The sequence below is a fragment of the Anguilla anguilla genome, chromosome 1 (assembly GCF_013347855.1).
Source record: "Anguilla anguilla isolate fAngAng1 chromosome 1, fAngAng1.pri, whole genome shotgun sequence".
NCBI lineage: Eukaryota > Metazoa > Chordata > Actinopteri > Anguilliformes > Anguillidae > Anguilla > Anguilla anguilla.
The window spans coordinates 48,441,663-48,456,956 of record NC_049201.1 but is presented as its reverse complement, the minus strand read 5'-3'; the positions used below and the strand labels follow the sequence as shown (position 1 = coordinate 48,456,956).

The window sequence follows — 15,294 nt, the reverse complement described above, 5'->3', positions numbered from 1 at the left end:
CTTGTCAGTATTTGTGACGCTCATTTCTTTGGCAAAGAAATGTATAATTTGAGAGCTGTTAATTTAGTTGATTGCACTAAATTGTTCAAAATATTTTCCGCATTTGAGAATTAAAATATTGCGTTATACAGTCTTTTTTTGTGTTTCTTAATTATGGATGTGAATCATTTGGAGGGTTCTGTATGTACTAAACAAAAATCCATACATTAAACAATAAGCTGATAAGCTTGGTTGCTTCAATGACCATATAGGCTACATAATCAAAAGTATTTCATTCAGGGTTTATCGTAGGCTATATATGTTGCCAAGAGCTATCACCTGTCATCACAGCGCTTTGCGAACCAATGAAACGCACACTTTGTCCTGAGGCTCCGTGAAAGTAAACGCCGAGTGTGCAAGTGGAAAACCTAAATTAAAATACTGTTGCAGCTAAATTACTATGGTCATTTGGAGAATTTATACTGAACATTGTGTAACATTTGGTCGTTTGTAGCTCATAAGTACAGCTAGAAATTCGTTAACATTTCCCTATGTAACTTCTGGATGATGGGACGTTAACTACTTCCGGGTGAAGAGGATGTTGGTATTGTCAGCATTGATATGTTGCGTGTGAAGCGCAGGAGTAAAATAATATCTCGTTAGTCAACGTTAATTTAAATGAATGAAATGAACATGTTGACAGGCTATTGACACAAATTGGCAAAGATGGCTTCACCATCATTAATATCAGGTGTTGTGGTAGTAGCGGAGCCAGTGGCAAGCCCTTCACCAAGTCCAAGCAACAAAACACTTGCGATAAATCCGTCTTTTCAGGCCAAAGGGAAGAAACGACCTGCAAGCCCGGCCAACAGTTCTCCAGCCTTGGTCAGCGGCAACAGTAGCAAAAAGAAGAAACTATGTTTCTCTGCCAGCATGATTGAGCCTCTACCACAGCCACCACAGGTACGAACTACCCTTTCACGTTAGCCTAGTTTCTAGTTCACGTTACCCCGTGCGTTTCCTCCACCCACAGTGTTGTTGGGGCTCTGTTTTGTAGTGCTGCCTCGCTGACGCTAACCCTTAAGCCACGGTAAAGTTTACCTAGCTAGCTAGCTAAAGTTGACTAGAGGCGAGTTTGCTACAAACTAATGCAGGGGTTATTGCTAGTGTTGTTCTCCTTGGGTAGCGCCCGCATGCTGTGTATTTGGTTCTTTTGTGACAAAGTTACTTCAGATCTGTGCCAGTAATTGCTCGTCGTTGAGATCGGTTGCTTAACTGAAGCTAATTACCTCTAAAAGAGCAAGCTTAATTCTAGCTTTAACGAAACGACCATTGAAAATAGGAATTGGCTCTGAATTACTGAGTGGATGGTATAATTTGTAGCTGTATTTGCCTACTCGCGACTCCCAATTTATTTTTACGACTTGGCGGAGAACTATGGAGCATATTTCAGAAATGTTTATATAATAGGTAGGTATTATATGTGTAACTGGGCTTGTAGCCTAAAGGTCGCAGGTTTGATTCCCAGGTAGGACACTACCTTTATACCCTTGCCTTGAGCAGCAAGGCACTTAACCTGAATTTCTTCAGTGTCCAATTGTATAAATGGATAATACGTAAGAAAAAAAGAAGCTGAAGTTATGTAAATTTAATTTCCATCGATAACAGCGTCTGCTAAATGTCAACAGTGTAATGGTAGTGTCATGCTGCAAGCTTCCCTTCATGTACGTGTTATTTGTCCCCAACTGGAAACTGTAGTGGTCCCCTGATCCTGGCCTTGGGCGGTTACAGGGCGAGCCTGGCCACTTAACATGGTTCATTGAGAATTTACTGTTAACGTGAATTCTTAAAGGGTTTGGGATTTGATCTGTATCTATTGTATAGAACGCATCAGTGACTTTTTAACAGGTCTTGATCAGCCTCCTGGAATCATGTCCTCTTCACAAAGTGCACACTTGCCTGGCTTCTTGGAAAGGACCGCTGGTAGTGGGTGGAACTAAAAGTTTAAAATCTGGGAAACAATTCATCACCCCAAGCTGTCGTTCATGGTTGGAGTTGTTCCAAAGACCATGCAAGAAGCTGCACTACTAGTGTTTGCGTTATCTCTAATGCAATATCTGCAGCAAGCGCACCCTCCGCAGTTGTCGACAAGAAGACTACATGCAATCCCAGTTTCGGACAAAATAAGAGGTATTTATAAAATTCCAAAATCTATGTGGTCATTTATTAAATGTGTAATTCTGTATGAAACGTTGTGACTCACTCCTATTTTAAAAGTGCAAAGAACATGCCACTGAACAATGTTGCACCTGTATTCAAATGCTTTGTTACATGAGGCAATTTATTTTGTGGTGATTTTTGCGTTGAACATTGAGTAAATAATAGCAAACATATTTGTGCCCCTGTTAAAGAAAATGTACTTTTTCTCCATAAACCAGTTATATTTATCTCTTGAAATTTTAAAATGTTGTTTATATCCATGTTCTTCATTATTTCCATGTGTAATCCTTTTTGAAAATTGGGGAGGGGGATTTAGTGGCTGTTAGAATTTCTGTTTCCCAAATTTCTGCCTTTAATCCCAAATAACCCTGTAGACAAATTGTTGCTATAGTTTTGGGAAGTTGGGAAGTGATTTATAAGGGGGTGATAAAAAATGTTAAATGTTTTTAAAGCTAGATGGTACAGATTTAATAATTGACAATGTTCTCCCTTTAGGCATGTCGCCTGTTCATATACACCAGGCTCAATCGCAGGCACCACGCATAGGGTCGTGCACAACATCGCCAGACAGCTGATGGAAAACCTGGATAAGGTGATCTCCCTGCCCAAACAGGAGGAGATGGTCAACGTTGGGCAGAGTTTTGGGGAGCTTACCCGGAATGCGGCCTTCAACAAGGCGGTGGGTTCCATTGGCTGTTGTCACATGCACGTGAAGCCGTCTGGGAGCCGTTGCCACGTGGACTACATCAACGACACTCTGTCTTTCTCCATCCGGTTTCAGGCTGTCTGTGATGCCGCAGGATAATTCCTGGACATTTTTTGTGGGGCACCCCGGGTCGGTACACGACAGCCAGGTGCTGAAGAGCAGCCCCCTGTACACAGCGACACGGTACCCACCCCCGGGTTTCGTCATAGTGGGCAATGACGGATACCCGTGCCTGGAGGAGCCAGTCTGCCTCATCACGCCTTACAAGTTTCCCCTGCAGGGGAGAGCCCAGGAGAGGTTCAACCTGCACCTCTCGCGCCTGCTCTCCGTCACCCAAAAAAGCTTCAGGATGATGAAAACAAGGTGGAGGTCCACCCTCTTCAAGGCCATGGAGGTGAACCCAGACTTTGCCCCCAGCGTCATCTCCGCCTGCGCCTTCATCCACAACGTCTGCCTAATGAACGCCAACGTCGTGGAGCCTGACCCCAACCTTAGGAACCAAGTTATGGGCCCCCTGCCCCCACCTGATCCCCTTGGGCCAGACGAAAAGAGAGGCGACCTGGTGAGGGACAGACTGTGCACCCAGATGTCTGTATCTGGATACACTCTCGAACATTTAGATGAGCATGACTACACTTAATATTCCACTCAAAATCCCTCTCTGTTGAAATAGCAGATTGAAAATCGTACTTGTATTGTTTTCATTCTGAATAAATGTTCGTTCTGTTTGTTTTCTTCTTCATTCTTTCTTACCCAGATGCTGATGACTGAAAAGGTAAAATTCACTCGTCCATAACAAATGTTTAATTTGTTACTCTGAGATTAGTTCAACTGGAAATTTTGACTCATTTTAAAAGGACGTCAGTGGAATGGTGAAGCAGTTAAAGGTTATTGAGTGCTTTTCACATATTTGATGTAATGTTCCATCAGCATCTCTGTGAAACATTTTGTTCTCTGCTTGGCCGGGCACCTGAGCTGTTTGTCAGCCACCAGTGGGGAAAATTTTTTTTTTGGCTCCAAATATTTCAGTCTTGTGTAGGTCTGATTAATGGTTTCATGGTGTTTCAGTGTCAAAAGAGCATTTCACTGCTTTTAGATTTAAATTTTGGTCTACTGCTTGGGAATCCATGTAATTTTGTATTTGTCATAGCTTTACAAATAATTTCCCTTTTTTTGTATATCTGGCCAACGAACACTGTTTGGATTAAATCCTTGTAATTCGGTATAATGGCAGACATGATGAATTAACATCAATTTGTCATTGCAACTAGTTATGAGCATGCATTGTAATATATTTGGGGATACATAATGCATTACATTTTATGTTCCATTTTAGGAATTTACAGTGAACTCCATAATGCTTAGGACAGATTTTTTTTTTCTTGATGTGGCTTTGTACTCTAATCAAACAATTCACCTGTGGTTAAAGTGCAGATTCTCAGCTTTTATCAAGGGTATTTTTATACATACACCATGTAGAAATAACAGCACTTTTTATGCATAGTATCCTCCCATTTCAGGGCATATAATGGTGGGGACATGGCTTCACCAGTGTTTCTGTTTAGTCAGGTTTTTGATTGCCTTTGGGCTCTGTTATTGGTGTCTGTCTACCTGAGGACCAGAGTTGTTCCAATTAAAGTCAAGGAAGCTGTTATGAGGCTGAGAAATGAGGAAAAAGAGACATAAGCCAGGCCTTTGGCTAACCAAATTCAACTGTTTGGAACATCATTAAGAAGAAAGAACTAGTGAGCTCAGTAATCGCAAAGGGCCTGGTAGGCCAAGGAAGACCTGTACAGCTGATGACTGAAGAATTTTCAAGATGATGAAGAGGAAACCCCCAAACAACTGTCTGACGGATCACAAACTCTTTTAGTGAGGCAGGTATGGGTGTGTCAGTGACTTCTGTCTGCTGAAGACTTAAACAGAACTTCAGAGGGTACACTGCAAGATGCGAACTGCTAGTTGGCTGCAAAAACAGGCTGGCCAGGTTAGTGTTTGCTTAGAAGTTCCTAAAAGCCTGCAGAGTTCTGGGAAAAGGTCTTGTGGACAGATTCACTTGTATCAGAGTAACGGCAAGAGCAATGTGTGGAGGCCAAAAGGAACTGCCCAAGATCCAAATCACCCCCCATCTGTGAAACATGGTGGGGGTGTTATGGTTGGAGCGTGTATGGCTGCCTCTGGTATTTGCTCACTTGTCTTCTTTTGTAATGTGACAGCTGACAGACTGGCAGAATGTCAACTCAAGTTCAAGCAAATGCTTCAACTTATTGGACAGCACTTCATCCTACGAGAAGACAATGATCCCAGACATTCCGCTCAATCAACAAAGGAGTATTTCAAAGGCAAATACTGGAAAATTCTTGACTGGCCAAGTCATTCATTCTGAATCCTACGGAATGTGTGTTTTATATGCTGTAGAGAGAACCGAAGGCAACTGACCCCTGAAACAAGCAGGAACTGAAGATGATTGCAATTCAGTCTGGCAGAGCTGTACAGTCTGGCAGAGCATCAGCAAAGAAGATACTCAGCACCTGGTGATGTCTATGGTTCACAGATGTCAGGCAGTCATTTCACATATAATATATCTGTTTAAAAGGTGCTGTAATTTCTATGTGGTGAAATCAAAGTGTACAAAGATACATTCTCAGCATTTATTAAAGGGTATCCTTTAACCATATATGAATTGTTTGATTACAAATCAATAATTGCAGAGTACCTAGCCAAATCAAAGAAAAATGTATCTGTCCCAAATATTATGGAGCTGACATATATATGTAAATGTTACATATAAAATCTAGCCAAGTCTTGAACATAAGGGAACTCGATACAATGGAATGAAACTACAGTTAGATCAAACATTACACGTTAAACCTTATAAACCTCTCAATGCATATGGTGAATCTTACCGATACCGGCAAAGATGCTACTAGTTAACAGCATCAAGGCTGATATGCTGTGGTTGAGGTTCTGTCAGTGGTTACATCATAATTATATGTGGTAAGTTGTATGTGCAGTTATCTGCTTCCTTATTTAGTGGCACAACAATCGCTGTTGCTTGTGTAAATTCTTGCACACAAACGTGAGCCTATCCCGTCAGTTTTTGCAGACAGACCAGCGTGCCTGTCAGCTGATAAGGGTGCACCCAGCCCCTGCTGCACAATCTGCACTGAGAACTAGTGCTTTGGCTGCATGCTCCATTTTGAAAGCACTTGCATACAATGCTTCTGTATCTGATTTGCTTCCCTGGTTCTCATACTATAAAGAGGCCATTAATAATATATATGTTTTGTCTAAGTACATTTGATAACATACAATAGTTGTGGTATTATCATTGCCGTGTAATGTGAGATGTTTTAGAAAAGGCATAATATAAAGCATACTGGCAACATTAGAGTTGAAAGTGGGCCTGCTTCTTTTCCTCAAGATCAAATGTTTGTAGCTAGAAATATGCTTCCAGCCTCACCCGTAAGGGGAGTGCATATTATAAATGTTGTTTCTGGTAGGTCTCACACACATGATCACATGGAAGCTGTACTTGCTGCTGATTGAGAGTCTTATCAACGTCCAATAGATATCGCTGGTTTTTTTTTCTCCCCGAAGCATTTCAGGTTGCCTCTGACGTTTGAATGTTTACTACTGCTACAACTAGCCCAGCCCTAGTTGCTGGGGCCTGTATCACCAAGCCGGATTACAAAGTCATTGGATAATTGCACTGAGTAACACTGAGAACCTTCTCAAATCTGGAACATGGACTTAAGTACTCAGTGCAATTATCTAGCTAGCTCACTAACTCTGCTTCGTGATACAGGCCCCTGGTGAATGCTGCCTGTTTTCATTCTAGATGGCAGCAGTGGATTCGGTCACAGAACCGAAGATGGCCGGCTCTTCAGACCCTGGCCCTGCAGCTGTGGAGCCCGCAGCCAAACCCCTGCCCTTTAAGGACCCCAGCTTTGTGGTAAGAGCAACGCTCTGCGCTGGAGTTTAAGGACACTGCCTGACCGGCCACAGTGGGAGGAGACTGGCGTAGAGGCAGCTGAGTAGGATGGTCACCTTAAAACGATGTTACCCTTTCACTTGGATTTTCCATTTTCGGTCACCTGTGGCACTTTCTAGAGGGAAGCTGTCTAATCAGCATGCCTCATTATGGTGGTATTGCCCCCTGGCAGCTCGTTGCCTCAAGAACGGTCATTAACTCGGTAGTCTGGTTCTCTCAGCGATGAGCGTTGCAAGAGTGTGAAATTGTGGGTTGCTTCTGAAGCTCTGATGACACAGGAGAAATGGGAAATGAGCTGGTGTGTACTCCCTTTCACGGAAAGATTTAAGGCGGAGCGTGGGTTGCCTGATGCTGTACCCTGTTCCCGCATTAACTACCACCTGTGGGCTCCTGTAACGCAGTCCTGCAGATCAGTTAGTGATATTAAAGGCTTGCGGCCTCTCTCAGCATTTCATCCTTGTAATGGAAGCCCCAGTCTGGATGCTTCATTCGGATCAGTGCTGTGACTGTTAAGGCAACCAAATACTGGGTTAAGCACCATTGCATTATTTATGGGGATTCCTTAAATTTTAATCATTCACTGCTGGATAGCTGCTAAACTGCGTGGTTCAGGAGGTGTCCAATCACATGCTGTGTCACAGGCACAGCATGTGGAATAGCAGTGCCCCCAAGGCCGCAGGTGCTGTTGCAAGGAAGGAATTTGATGACCACGCGATTGTGGCCTGACAGTCACAAGACATATAGCATTCCATGAGTTTTTAGTGCCTTCCCTGTATCTTCGAGAGATAGCTGTTGGCACTTAGAGCTTCCCGTGGAACTTGAGCTAGAAAATAATCCTTAAAAAATATATTTTTTGTGCCAAATTACCCATTGTTCAGGTGAAAGAGCTGGTGCAGTGCTCATTGTGTAAAGTGTTGTAATGCAAGGCGCAGTCTGTCCTTCCCTACTGCCAGCGTGGCTTGTCTGCGATCGCAGTGGAACGGATCGCTGTAACAAGGTGGTGGGAGGGGCACTGAGCGGCCGTTAAACCAAACGACAGACATTGAGTGTTATGCTCTGCTGTTCTGGCTGCCTCTCTCCGTACTCCCTGAAAATCTGCCCGATTTACGGCCGCTGCTCCCGAGCTCCCTCATTTGAGCAGCGTCTGGTCAGGCGCTGCAGGCGACGCCGTTAACGGACCTCTTGGCACATCGGGACAGGTCAGGTGGTAGGCGATAGTGACAGTGTTAAGCTCACATCCACGAACACTGGAATATGCCCCTGCCCAGTGTGCTTAAAACAGTGGGTTAGGTCTCCACTCGATGTGAACACTGAACCCCTGAATTTCAGGTGCATCTCTTGTATATTGTATATTGCTTTTGCCTTTTCCTGCCCTTATTTTGTGCCTTTATTGAAACGCTGATGGTGGTTCATCAGCGGTGTGTTTAGAGTTTGCCACGCAGACTCGGACGCTCTGCTCCTCCTCTTATACCTCGCTCCTTCCTCTCTCCCACAGCATTCTGGGATCGGTGGGGCAGCGGCGGGGAAGAAGAACCGGACCTGGAAGAACCTGAAGCAGATCCTGGCCGCTGAGCGGGCCCTGCCCTGGCAGCTCAGTGACCCAAACTGTACGTGCGCCTGGATGCTAATAGAGGCCGGGGGGGAGGGGGGACGTGCTGCGTCAGCCCCGTCACCGTCTTCCATACTCTGCTCTACCCTCCAGCACCTCAACCTCCATGACCTTCAAAAGCCGTCTGGCTGTACTATTTATAGCACTGTTCATCCTTTTGGCTGACAGTCTCATCCAGGGGGGTGAACAACAGCTTATTCAGACGATTCAAATGTAATAGCAGGTTTCAGTGCTAAATAAAGTACGGTAGACTTGATTCACAAAAGAGAAAGCTACCGTTTCTAATGCCTTAAAATGATAATGCCTTAAATTAACTTGTGTTTATGGAAGTTCAGCATAGAACATGCAGCTGAATGTCAAATTTGAGGATGACAGTTCCGCTTTTTCAAAAGCTTGGTAACAGAGCATTCTTGTCACAAGCTGACTGATTGTTATTGCAGAGACATACTGATTTATATTCTTTAGGCCAGGAGTCCTCAGCCCTGGTCCTGGGCAGCTGCAGACTCTTTAAAACAAGCTAGAAATTCAGATTCTGGAAGCAATTTCTGTGTTATCTACTGCTTTTATAGATCAGTTGAGCATAAGTAATGATGATAACCAGCATAACATGGGGCCATCCAGGACCAGGAAAGAGAACCACTGCCTTTGACCATGTCCACAGGATTGAATGTTTTCATGGGGAAATGCCTGTGGTTCTTGGAAAAGCATCGAGGATCAACAAAGGACTCTCATGGCTGTTAATATGTTTCCCCCAAGAGCTCATTTTGTTTGTCATGTGCTGTATTTGCAGATTACAGCATTGATGCCCCTCCATCCTTCAAGCCGGCTAAAAAGTACTCTGACATCTCAGGGCTCCCGGTGAGTGACTCCCCACTGTTCCCCAGGAGGGTGCCCCTGACCAGCCACTTTCCTGGGCTTCTCATTGGCAGGGCGAACTCCCTAAAAATGCAGTTTTATCCAGCCACCTGCTGGGTACATGCTGGGAAACGGTCAATGCTCTGGGCCTTCTGAGATGTATGCCCGGAAAAGCACTAATCCTTTGTGCAGGAAACAGGGCCCATGACCTGTAATCTACAGGGCCCAGTGCTGACCGCTCAGGATTCCCAAAATTAGCTGTGCCTTTCCGGGAGGGAGAGTTCCAGTTGGGAGGTTATTCCTCTCCTCATTGTGCAATGGCATGCTCCCCTGGTGGATTGGATGCCTGCAGTCCGCCTCCAGCAGTCAGTATGCTCTAGAGGTCGAGCATGATGCTCTCTCCTGAAATTGACTGGTAGAGAGTGCGTTGAAGGTCAAGCCTGCAAATACATCTGGGCCTTCCTTGTAGGCAAGGAAGTAGAACTAAGAGGACTGAAATATTGCTGAACTGCCCCTCCTGGTGGTAAGGTGCTGCAGGTGCAGCCACTGACTATGCTTATCTTGTGTCTCCAGGCCAATTACACAGACCCCCAGACCAAGCTGAGGTTCACCTCCAGCGAGGAGTTCTCTTACATCCGCCTGCTGCCCACAGACGTGGTGACGGGCTACCTGGCGCTGCGCAAGGCCACCTGCATCGTGCCCTGAGTGGCAGGGCTCCATCGACGGGCACTCAGTCCAAGTTTAAGAACAGTGACCGCAGCTGAATTTTACTCACAAAACCCGCGATTCAATGATCTTTGTTCCCCAAGTCGGATGAAAAGGACTAATAAATGACAGCGTCAGAAATGCCTCCACATTTTGAGTGGGGGTAGCGTGTCATTGTCCTGTCCAGTGCTTTGGGATTTGCTTGTGCAGGTGGTTAGATATACGGTCAGGACACTGTCTCACTGTGTTCTCCTTGACCACCTGCTGCGATCTTTCAGTTTCTTTTATGCTAATGATTTGAGCAAATGGAGAAATGGTCACTTGCTGTATGATAGCTGGGTTAAATGTCTTCCAGACCAAATTTCTTGTGACAGTTAATTCCTGCCAGTTGTTGTTTTTACATTTTGTGGCCAGACTAAACACATGACTGTAAGATGGGTCCTGATTGTTGGATGAAGAGTTCAGAATGGATTCCTACCCTTTAAGGTTAGACACTGGCAAGTATTGTGGCTGATAACTCAGAACGCTGGGTGATTGTTTTACTGGCTGAACGTGGTAATGATAATTGAATACAGATTTTATTTTTATCATTTTTATTGTAACTAGTTAAAGTTGCCTGTTGCTTTGGAAACTGTACTTGATGCGCTTAATTGCATTTGTGTTGAGCAATGGCTGGGAAGCAAAAATTCTAAAATATCCTGTCCTGATGTGTTATTAATTTGCATCTCAGTCCCACTTGTTCTTCTCTACTCATTAAATGAAGTACCGGTTCTCCCTCGCCCTTCGTTTTTTTTGTAACTTGATCTGAAGCTGTTCATCAAGTGGCAGCTGCCATTCAGTTTGTACACAGCGGGAACAGGAAAACAGAAATCCCTCCCCCCGCCCCGCTTGAAGGTACCGATCTCGGGAGAGTGCTGCGGGGTGCTGAATATTCGCCCTCGTTGCAGACGCTGGATGATGGCGCGGCGCGGGGGATTAGCCGGGAGTGGAGGCAGCAGGTTTAATTGGCACTCAGGCCGAGCCGACCCAGACCCTCGGCTGAGAGCGCTCCGCGCCTGTACGCACGAAGGGAACAGGATGTGCCTCCGGCGGAGCGGAGAGGGTTTTCATCGAGTGAATCGAGTCGCCGCTGCTGTCTGCCGCAGCCGGCTGGACCGTGGAGGTGATGAGCTGCCCCTGCCAAGCAGCTCGGCGGACCCTCCAAAGCGAAGGACACTTCAGACCACCACTTCTACTAATGAATTCAGCTTTGTGACTCTTGTTTTTGACTGCTTGTCTTTGTACCTACATGAGGGCCTGTTTTTCCTGGTGAAGGAAACTGGAGGCTTTCAAGTGTTAGTTTTTCATTTTTTTAAACTATGTTGTTGTCCACGATCAAGGGGTGCATCTCCCATTAACATTATGGAGATTCACAGAATCTTATTAGCACGCTGTTTTTGTATTTGAAGTGGTTAAGAGTTTGTATGTGTGAAACGCCCGATATCTTATTTTCACAGGGGAGAATTCACCTTTAATCAAATCATGCATCCACCAGGTTCATGAATGCAATTAAAGATTGCTCACATTTGTTAGTCAAAGATGAGGGCAACCGGCTTGGCAGCTAGATTAAATCATGACCTTTAGTTACTTTAACAGGAGGTGAAGAATTGAATTATTGAATCACAGCCCTTCCTGTAGTGCTGATTTTAATAATTAAAGGGCCTCTTCGGCATGGTGGATGTGATTCAATCATTACTTGTCATTATAAACCAGCGAGTTGCCATATACAGAAGCCTGGCATTTTTTATATCCTCTCCACATTTTGACCAATTAGAAGTGTTCCTCCATTTTCTTGGCCTTACAAGGGCAGGCTTGCTGTACTTATTAATTCTGACCTGATTAAAGAAACATGGCATTGATTGGCCAGTGCCTTCTCATGCTGTGGTTCCCTTGCTGAGGTTCCTCCTATGATTGAATTGATTGGCGCCAATTAGAAGCTCCTCATGCTGGCCTAGTTACACTGAGGTGCCATTCGTCTTTTAATTTGAAGCGCTCAGACATTTGCGTAGCTGTCTGCTCATACACATGCTGGTTTTCCTTCAAGGCCTTAAATAAAAGATCCTCTATTGTCCGTGTTTGATGTTCATAAATTCAGCCTAATTGGTGATTGACACCCAGGCATCTGATATCAGAAAAAGAGTCCGACAGGATCTGTTAATTTTCCTGTGAGTACTTTGCCCTGATCTTACATTGCCATTTTGATCCCTGTTGTCTCTGACATTCCACCACTCACAAATTCATCCCTTGGCGCTGGTTATGCCATCAACTGTTACTGTGGAAACAGCCAGGACCAATCGCATTTAAAATGTTCCCTTACACTCTCTTCTCACCACTGGCCGCAGGCTTTACCAATCCAAGGCAAACACTCGCAAGACAGAGGTATCGAATGAAAGGGAAGGACTGCACTGAGCTGACCGTCAGCTCGTTTGTGCTGTGTTTGCTAATGAATATTGGCTCTGGCTGTTGAGTGCAGTCCTCTAGCTGCAGGTGAGCCAGCATGTTTACTAAAATAATTCTTGCCAAGTGTGGTGCTGACAGTAGTAATGACCATACATATGTATAAAAAGGCTGTAATTCATACACAGGTCACCCTTTATGGATGCTAGTATGCTCTCATTAAAAGCAGACCGTCTGCACTTTAACCTCATATTCATTGTTTAAATTCAAATCGAATGTGCTGCAGCACAGCGCCAAAACAACTTATGTCCAAATACTTATGTATTTTCGAAAAGGTATTTGCAGAAGGTTTGTGCATTTTTTAGCAGATCTCTCCGGAGGACAGAAAAATGCATATGGACACCCAGGAGCTACGTCTGCAGATTTCAAAATACGGCTCTCCTTCCTTACAGAAGTCAAAGTGCAAGACAGACCTAATTTAAGAAGCCAGGGCTTAAAGTCTTTGTCAGCGCAGTTTTTTTCTGGCACTGCTTCGGAAACATACTTCCACCATAATTAAGATTAAAATAGATCATCCTGTGACAAAAGTGTGGAGATCAGCCATGGCAGGAGCTCTTTTGCTCTGGAGTGGGGCCAGTAATGGAGAAAATGAAGGGGAGCACTAGCATTGTTGTGCTTTCTTTACTGTGCTGCCATCTGCTGATCTAATTTGGTAGGATGACTTCATTCAAGGAAGCACTGTTAAAAAAGGCATTTATATTTACATACAGATCTAAAGGTCTGTTTTGCTTAATCGGCAGTGGTTTTTTTCTTCTTTTTTTTAGTATGTCTTTAACCCTCCTGTTCTGTTCATTTTTTAGGTACAGCAAAAATGTTCCCGGGTCAATCCCCATACAGGGGGGGTTTGCAAATACATGAAATGAACCATTTTCATTTAAAATGTTGATTACACTAATTAAGGCCAGTAGAAGAAGTTTCATACTGAAAAAATAATTTTAAGTATTTTTCCTAGATTTTCAAACTTTAAAAAGGGTCAATTTGACCCGCAACATAACAGGAGGGTTAAAGAAAAGTGATGGCATTGGAAAACAATGTGGGGGCGGGAATAGAATTGCTTAGCCACTCAGATGTAGGATGGATTAATTGTATAGTGGGAATTTTACTGCCATAGCAGGCTGAACACCTAAACTCATTTGGTAAGTGATTATTGTAAAATTATTAAAGGATATGCATTTCCTAGCATGCTGCCCCCATAAATACTCTAGAGACATTGGATGTATGTTATCCACAATGAATTGTGCACCTGTTGGCACAACATTTCAGTCTCCTGCAGTAACCTGGTTTTCTTATCCAAGTTCAGAATTAAAATCAGACTTTTTTGGCCAAGTGTGTTTTTATTTACTCAAGGAATTTGACTTGTTTTAGCTGTTGCTCTCTGTGTAACAGTCAAGACAAAGATGAGCCAAAGTGGGGGGAGGTGCTTACCAACCCTGCTTGGCTTTACTAGTTCCAACACAAGAAATCTGCTGTAATTTTCACAAATGTTCTGTATTGTTGCTGTAACTCCATAGAGGAACATGTAATTACTTGCACATTGATCTAAAAATAGACATGAAAACTATGCTAATTCAAGAAAGCAATGGTACTGGTAAGTGATGATACAAATTGCAGTGAATATTTCATTAAAGATGCTTAGGAAGTTATCCCTAGTAAAAAATAATTGACCTGTTTAATTTTCCCTCTGTGATATAAATGCACAATTTGGTTATATTTTATGTATTTTGCATAATTTTTATATAATGAAACCTTTTTTATGGTAAAATTTTATTTTATGATTTTTTTTTTAAAGTTTTTTAAAAAAGTTTACGGTTTCATCTGTTTTATAAGTATGATGATTAGCACCTCTATTTGCAACTCGAAGTGGTGTTGATGTATTTCAATGGTGGAGAGTGACAACCTGACAGCTTTAATGATGAACATGATTATCGCTTGAAGAAAACCATCTTGGAGGGCTGTTTATCCCCCAAAAATAATTTGTTTTGTATAAATAAGGATGCAAGCCTTGCATTATGAAGTCATGTACTATAGTATGTGGCAGTTCTGGAAGTGGTTAGAGGAAACATTTAAAATAGCAGTGAGCATCTTAGTGAATCTGATCGTAGTTCAAATATTGATGTTACTTTTTAGAATATAAACCTTTAACTGTATCTTTTAATTGTGCAAAGCACCTCCGGTTTCTTTCTTAAAGAACTAACTGCAGATAACTACAACAACATAAATTCTAGACTGGTGTGCTTAACTGCTCATTAATATTATTGATTGTAATTAACTGCAATAAAATCAGCTATCCCTATGCCCCCATGGCCAAAGTTTAAGAAACTCTAGTTTTATTAAGCTGTTCCTGTTCTGTGAGCTACTAATACAGGCAGAAGCACAATGTGTTGCAAAGGGATGTGTATGTAAAGATGTGTATGTGATTGGTATATCTCCGGGCCTGCAGTTTCCTTTAAAGAGGACATAAAACACTCAGCTAATGGGAGACTCTAAATTGCCCAGAGGCTGCAGAGTGATCTGAAGCTGGTGCAGCTAAGCTTGCACAGAGTGGAATTGGAGGAAGACCCCTCATATGCAGCTTAACATGCAGTTCATGGGTCCCTGATCAACCAGCGAGTATCCTTGAAGAGTGATAACACGTGGGCTCCAAGCTGCCTGAACCTCTCATAACCTGGGCTTGGAAAGTCCTCCATGTCCAGGGTCGGGATTGTGGACATTTATAAGGTTACATGTTAC

At 43.4% G+C, this 15,294-nt stretch overlaps 1 protein-coding gene across 3 annotated transcripts; it reads left to right on the top strand.

The window, feature by feature from the left end:
* The first annotated feature begins 365 nt into the window (after positions 1-365).
* Positions 366-10,839, top strand: ino80c (INO80 complex subunit C). 3 transcript variants are annotated; one of them, XM_035389781.1, is made up of 9 exons: positions 845-942; positions 2,103-2,169; positions 2,695-2,878; positions 2,981-3,467; positions 3,663-3,680; positions 6,747-6,860; positions 8,395-8,506; positions 9,299-9,366; positions 9,937-10,839. In XM_035389781.1, exons 3-9 carry the CDS (start codon positions 2,859-2,861, stop codon positions 10,066-10,068), a joined length of 951 nt encoding a protein of 316 aa, XP_035245672.1. In that variant the 5' UTR covers positions 845-942; positions 2,103-2,169; positions 2,695-2,858; the 3' UTR covers positions 10,069-10,839. The 3 variants fall into 3 exon arrangements, with proteins under 3 accessions (XP_035245688.1, XP_035245680.1, XP_035245672.1); XM_035389789.1 differs by lacking the exon at positions 2,103-2,169 and having other exon boundaries at positions 808-942; XM_035389797.1 differs by lacking the exons at positions 2,103-2,169; positions 2,695-2,878; positions 2,981-3,467; positions 3,663-3,680 and having other exon boundaries at positions 366-942.
* Positions 10,840-15,294: the final 4,455 nt, after the last annotated feature.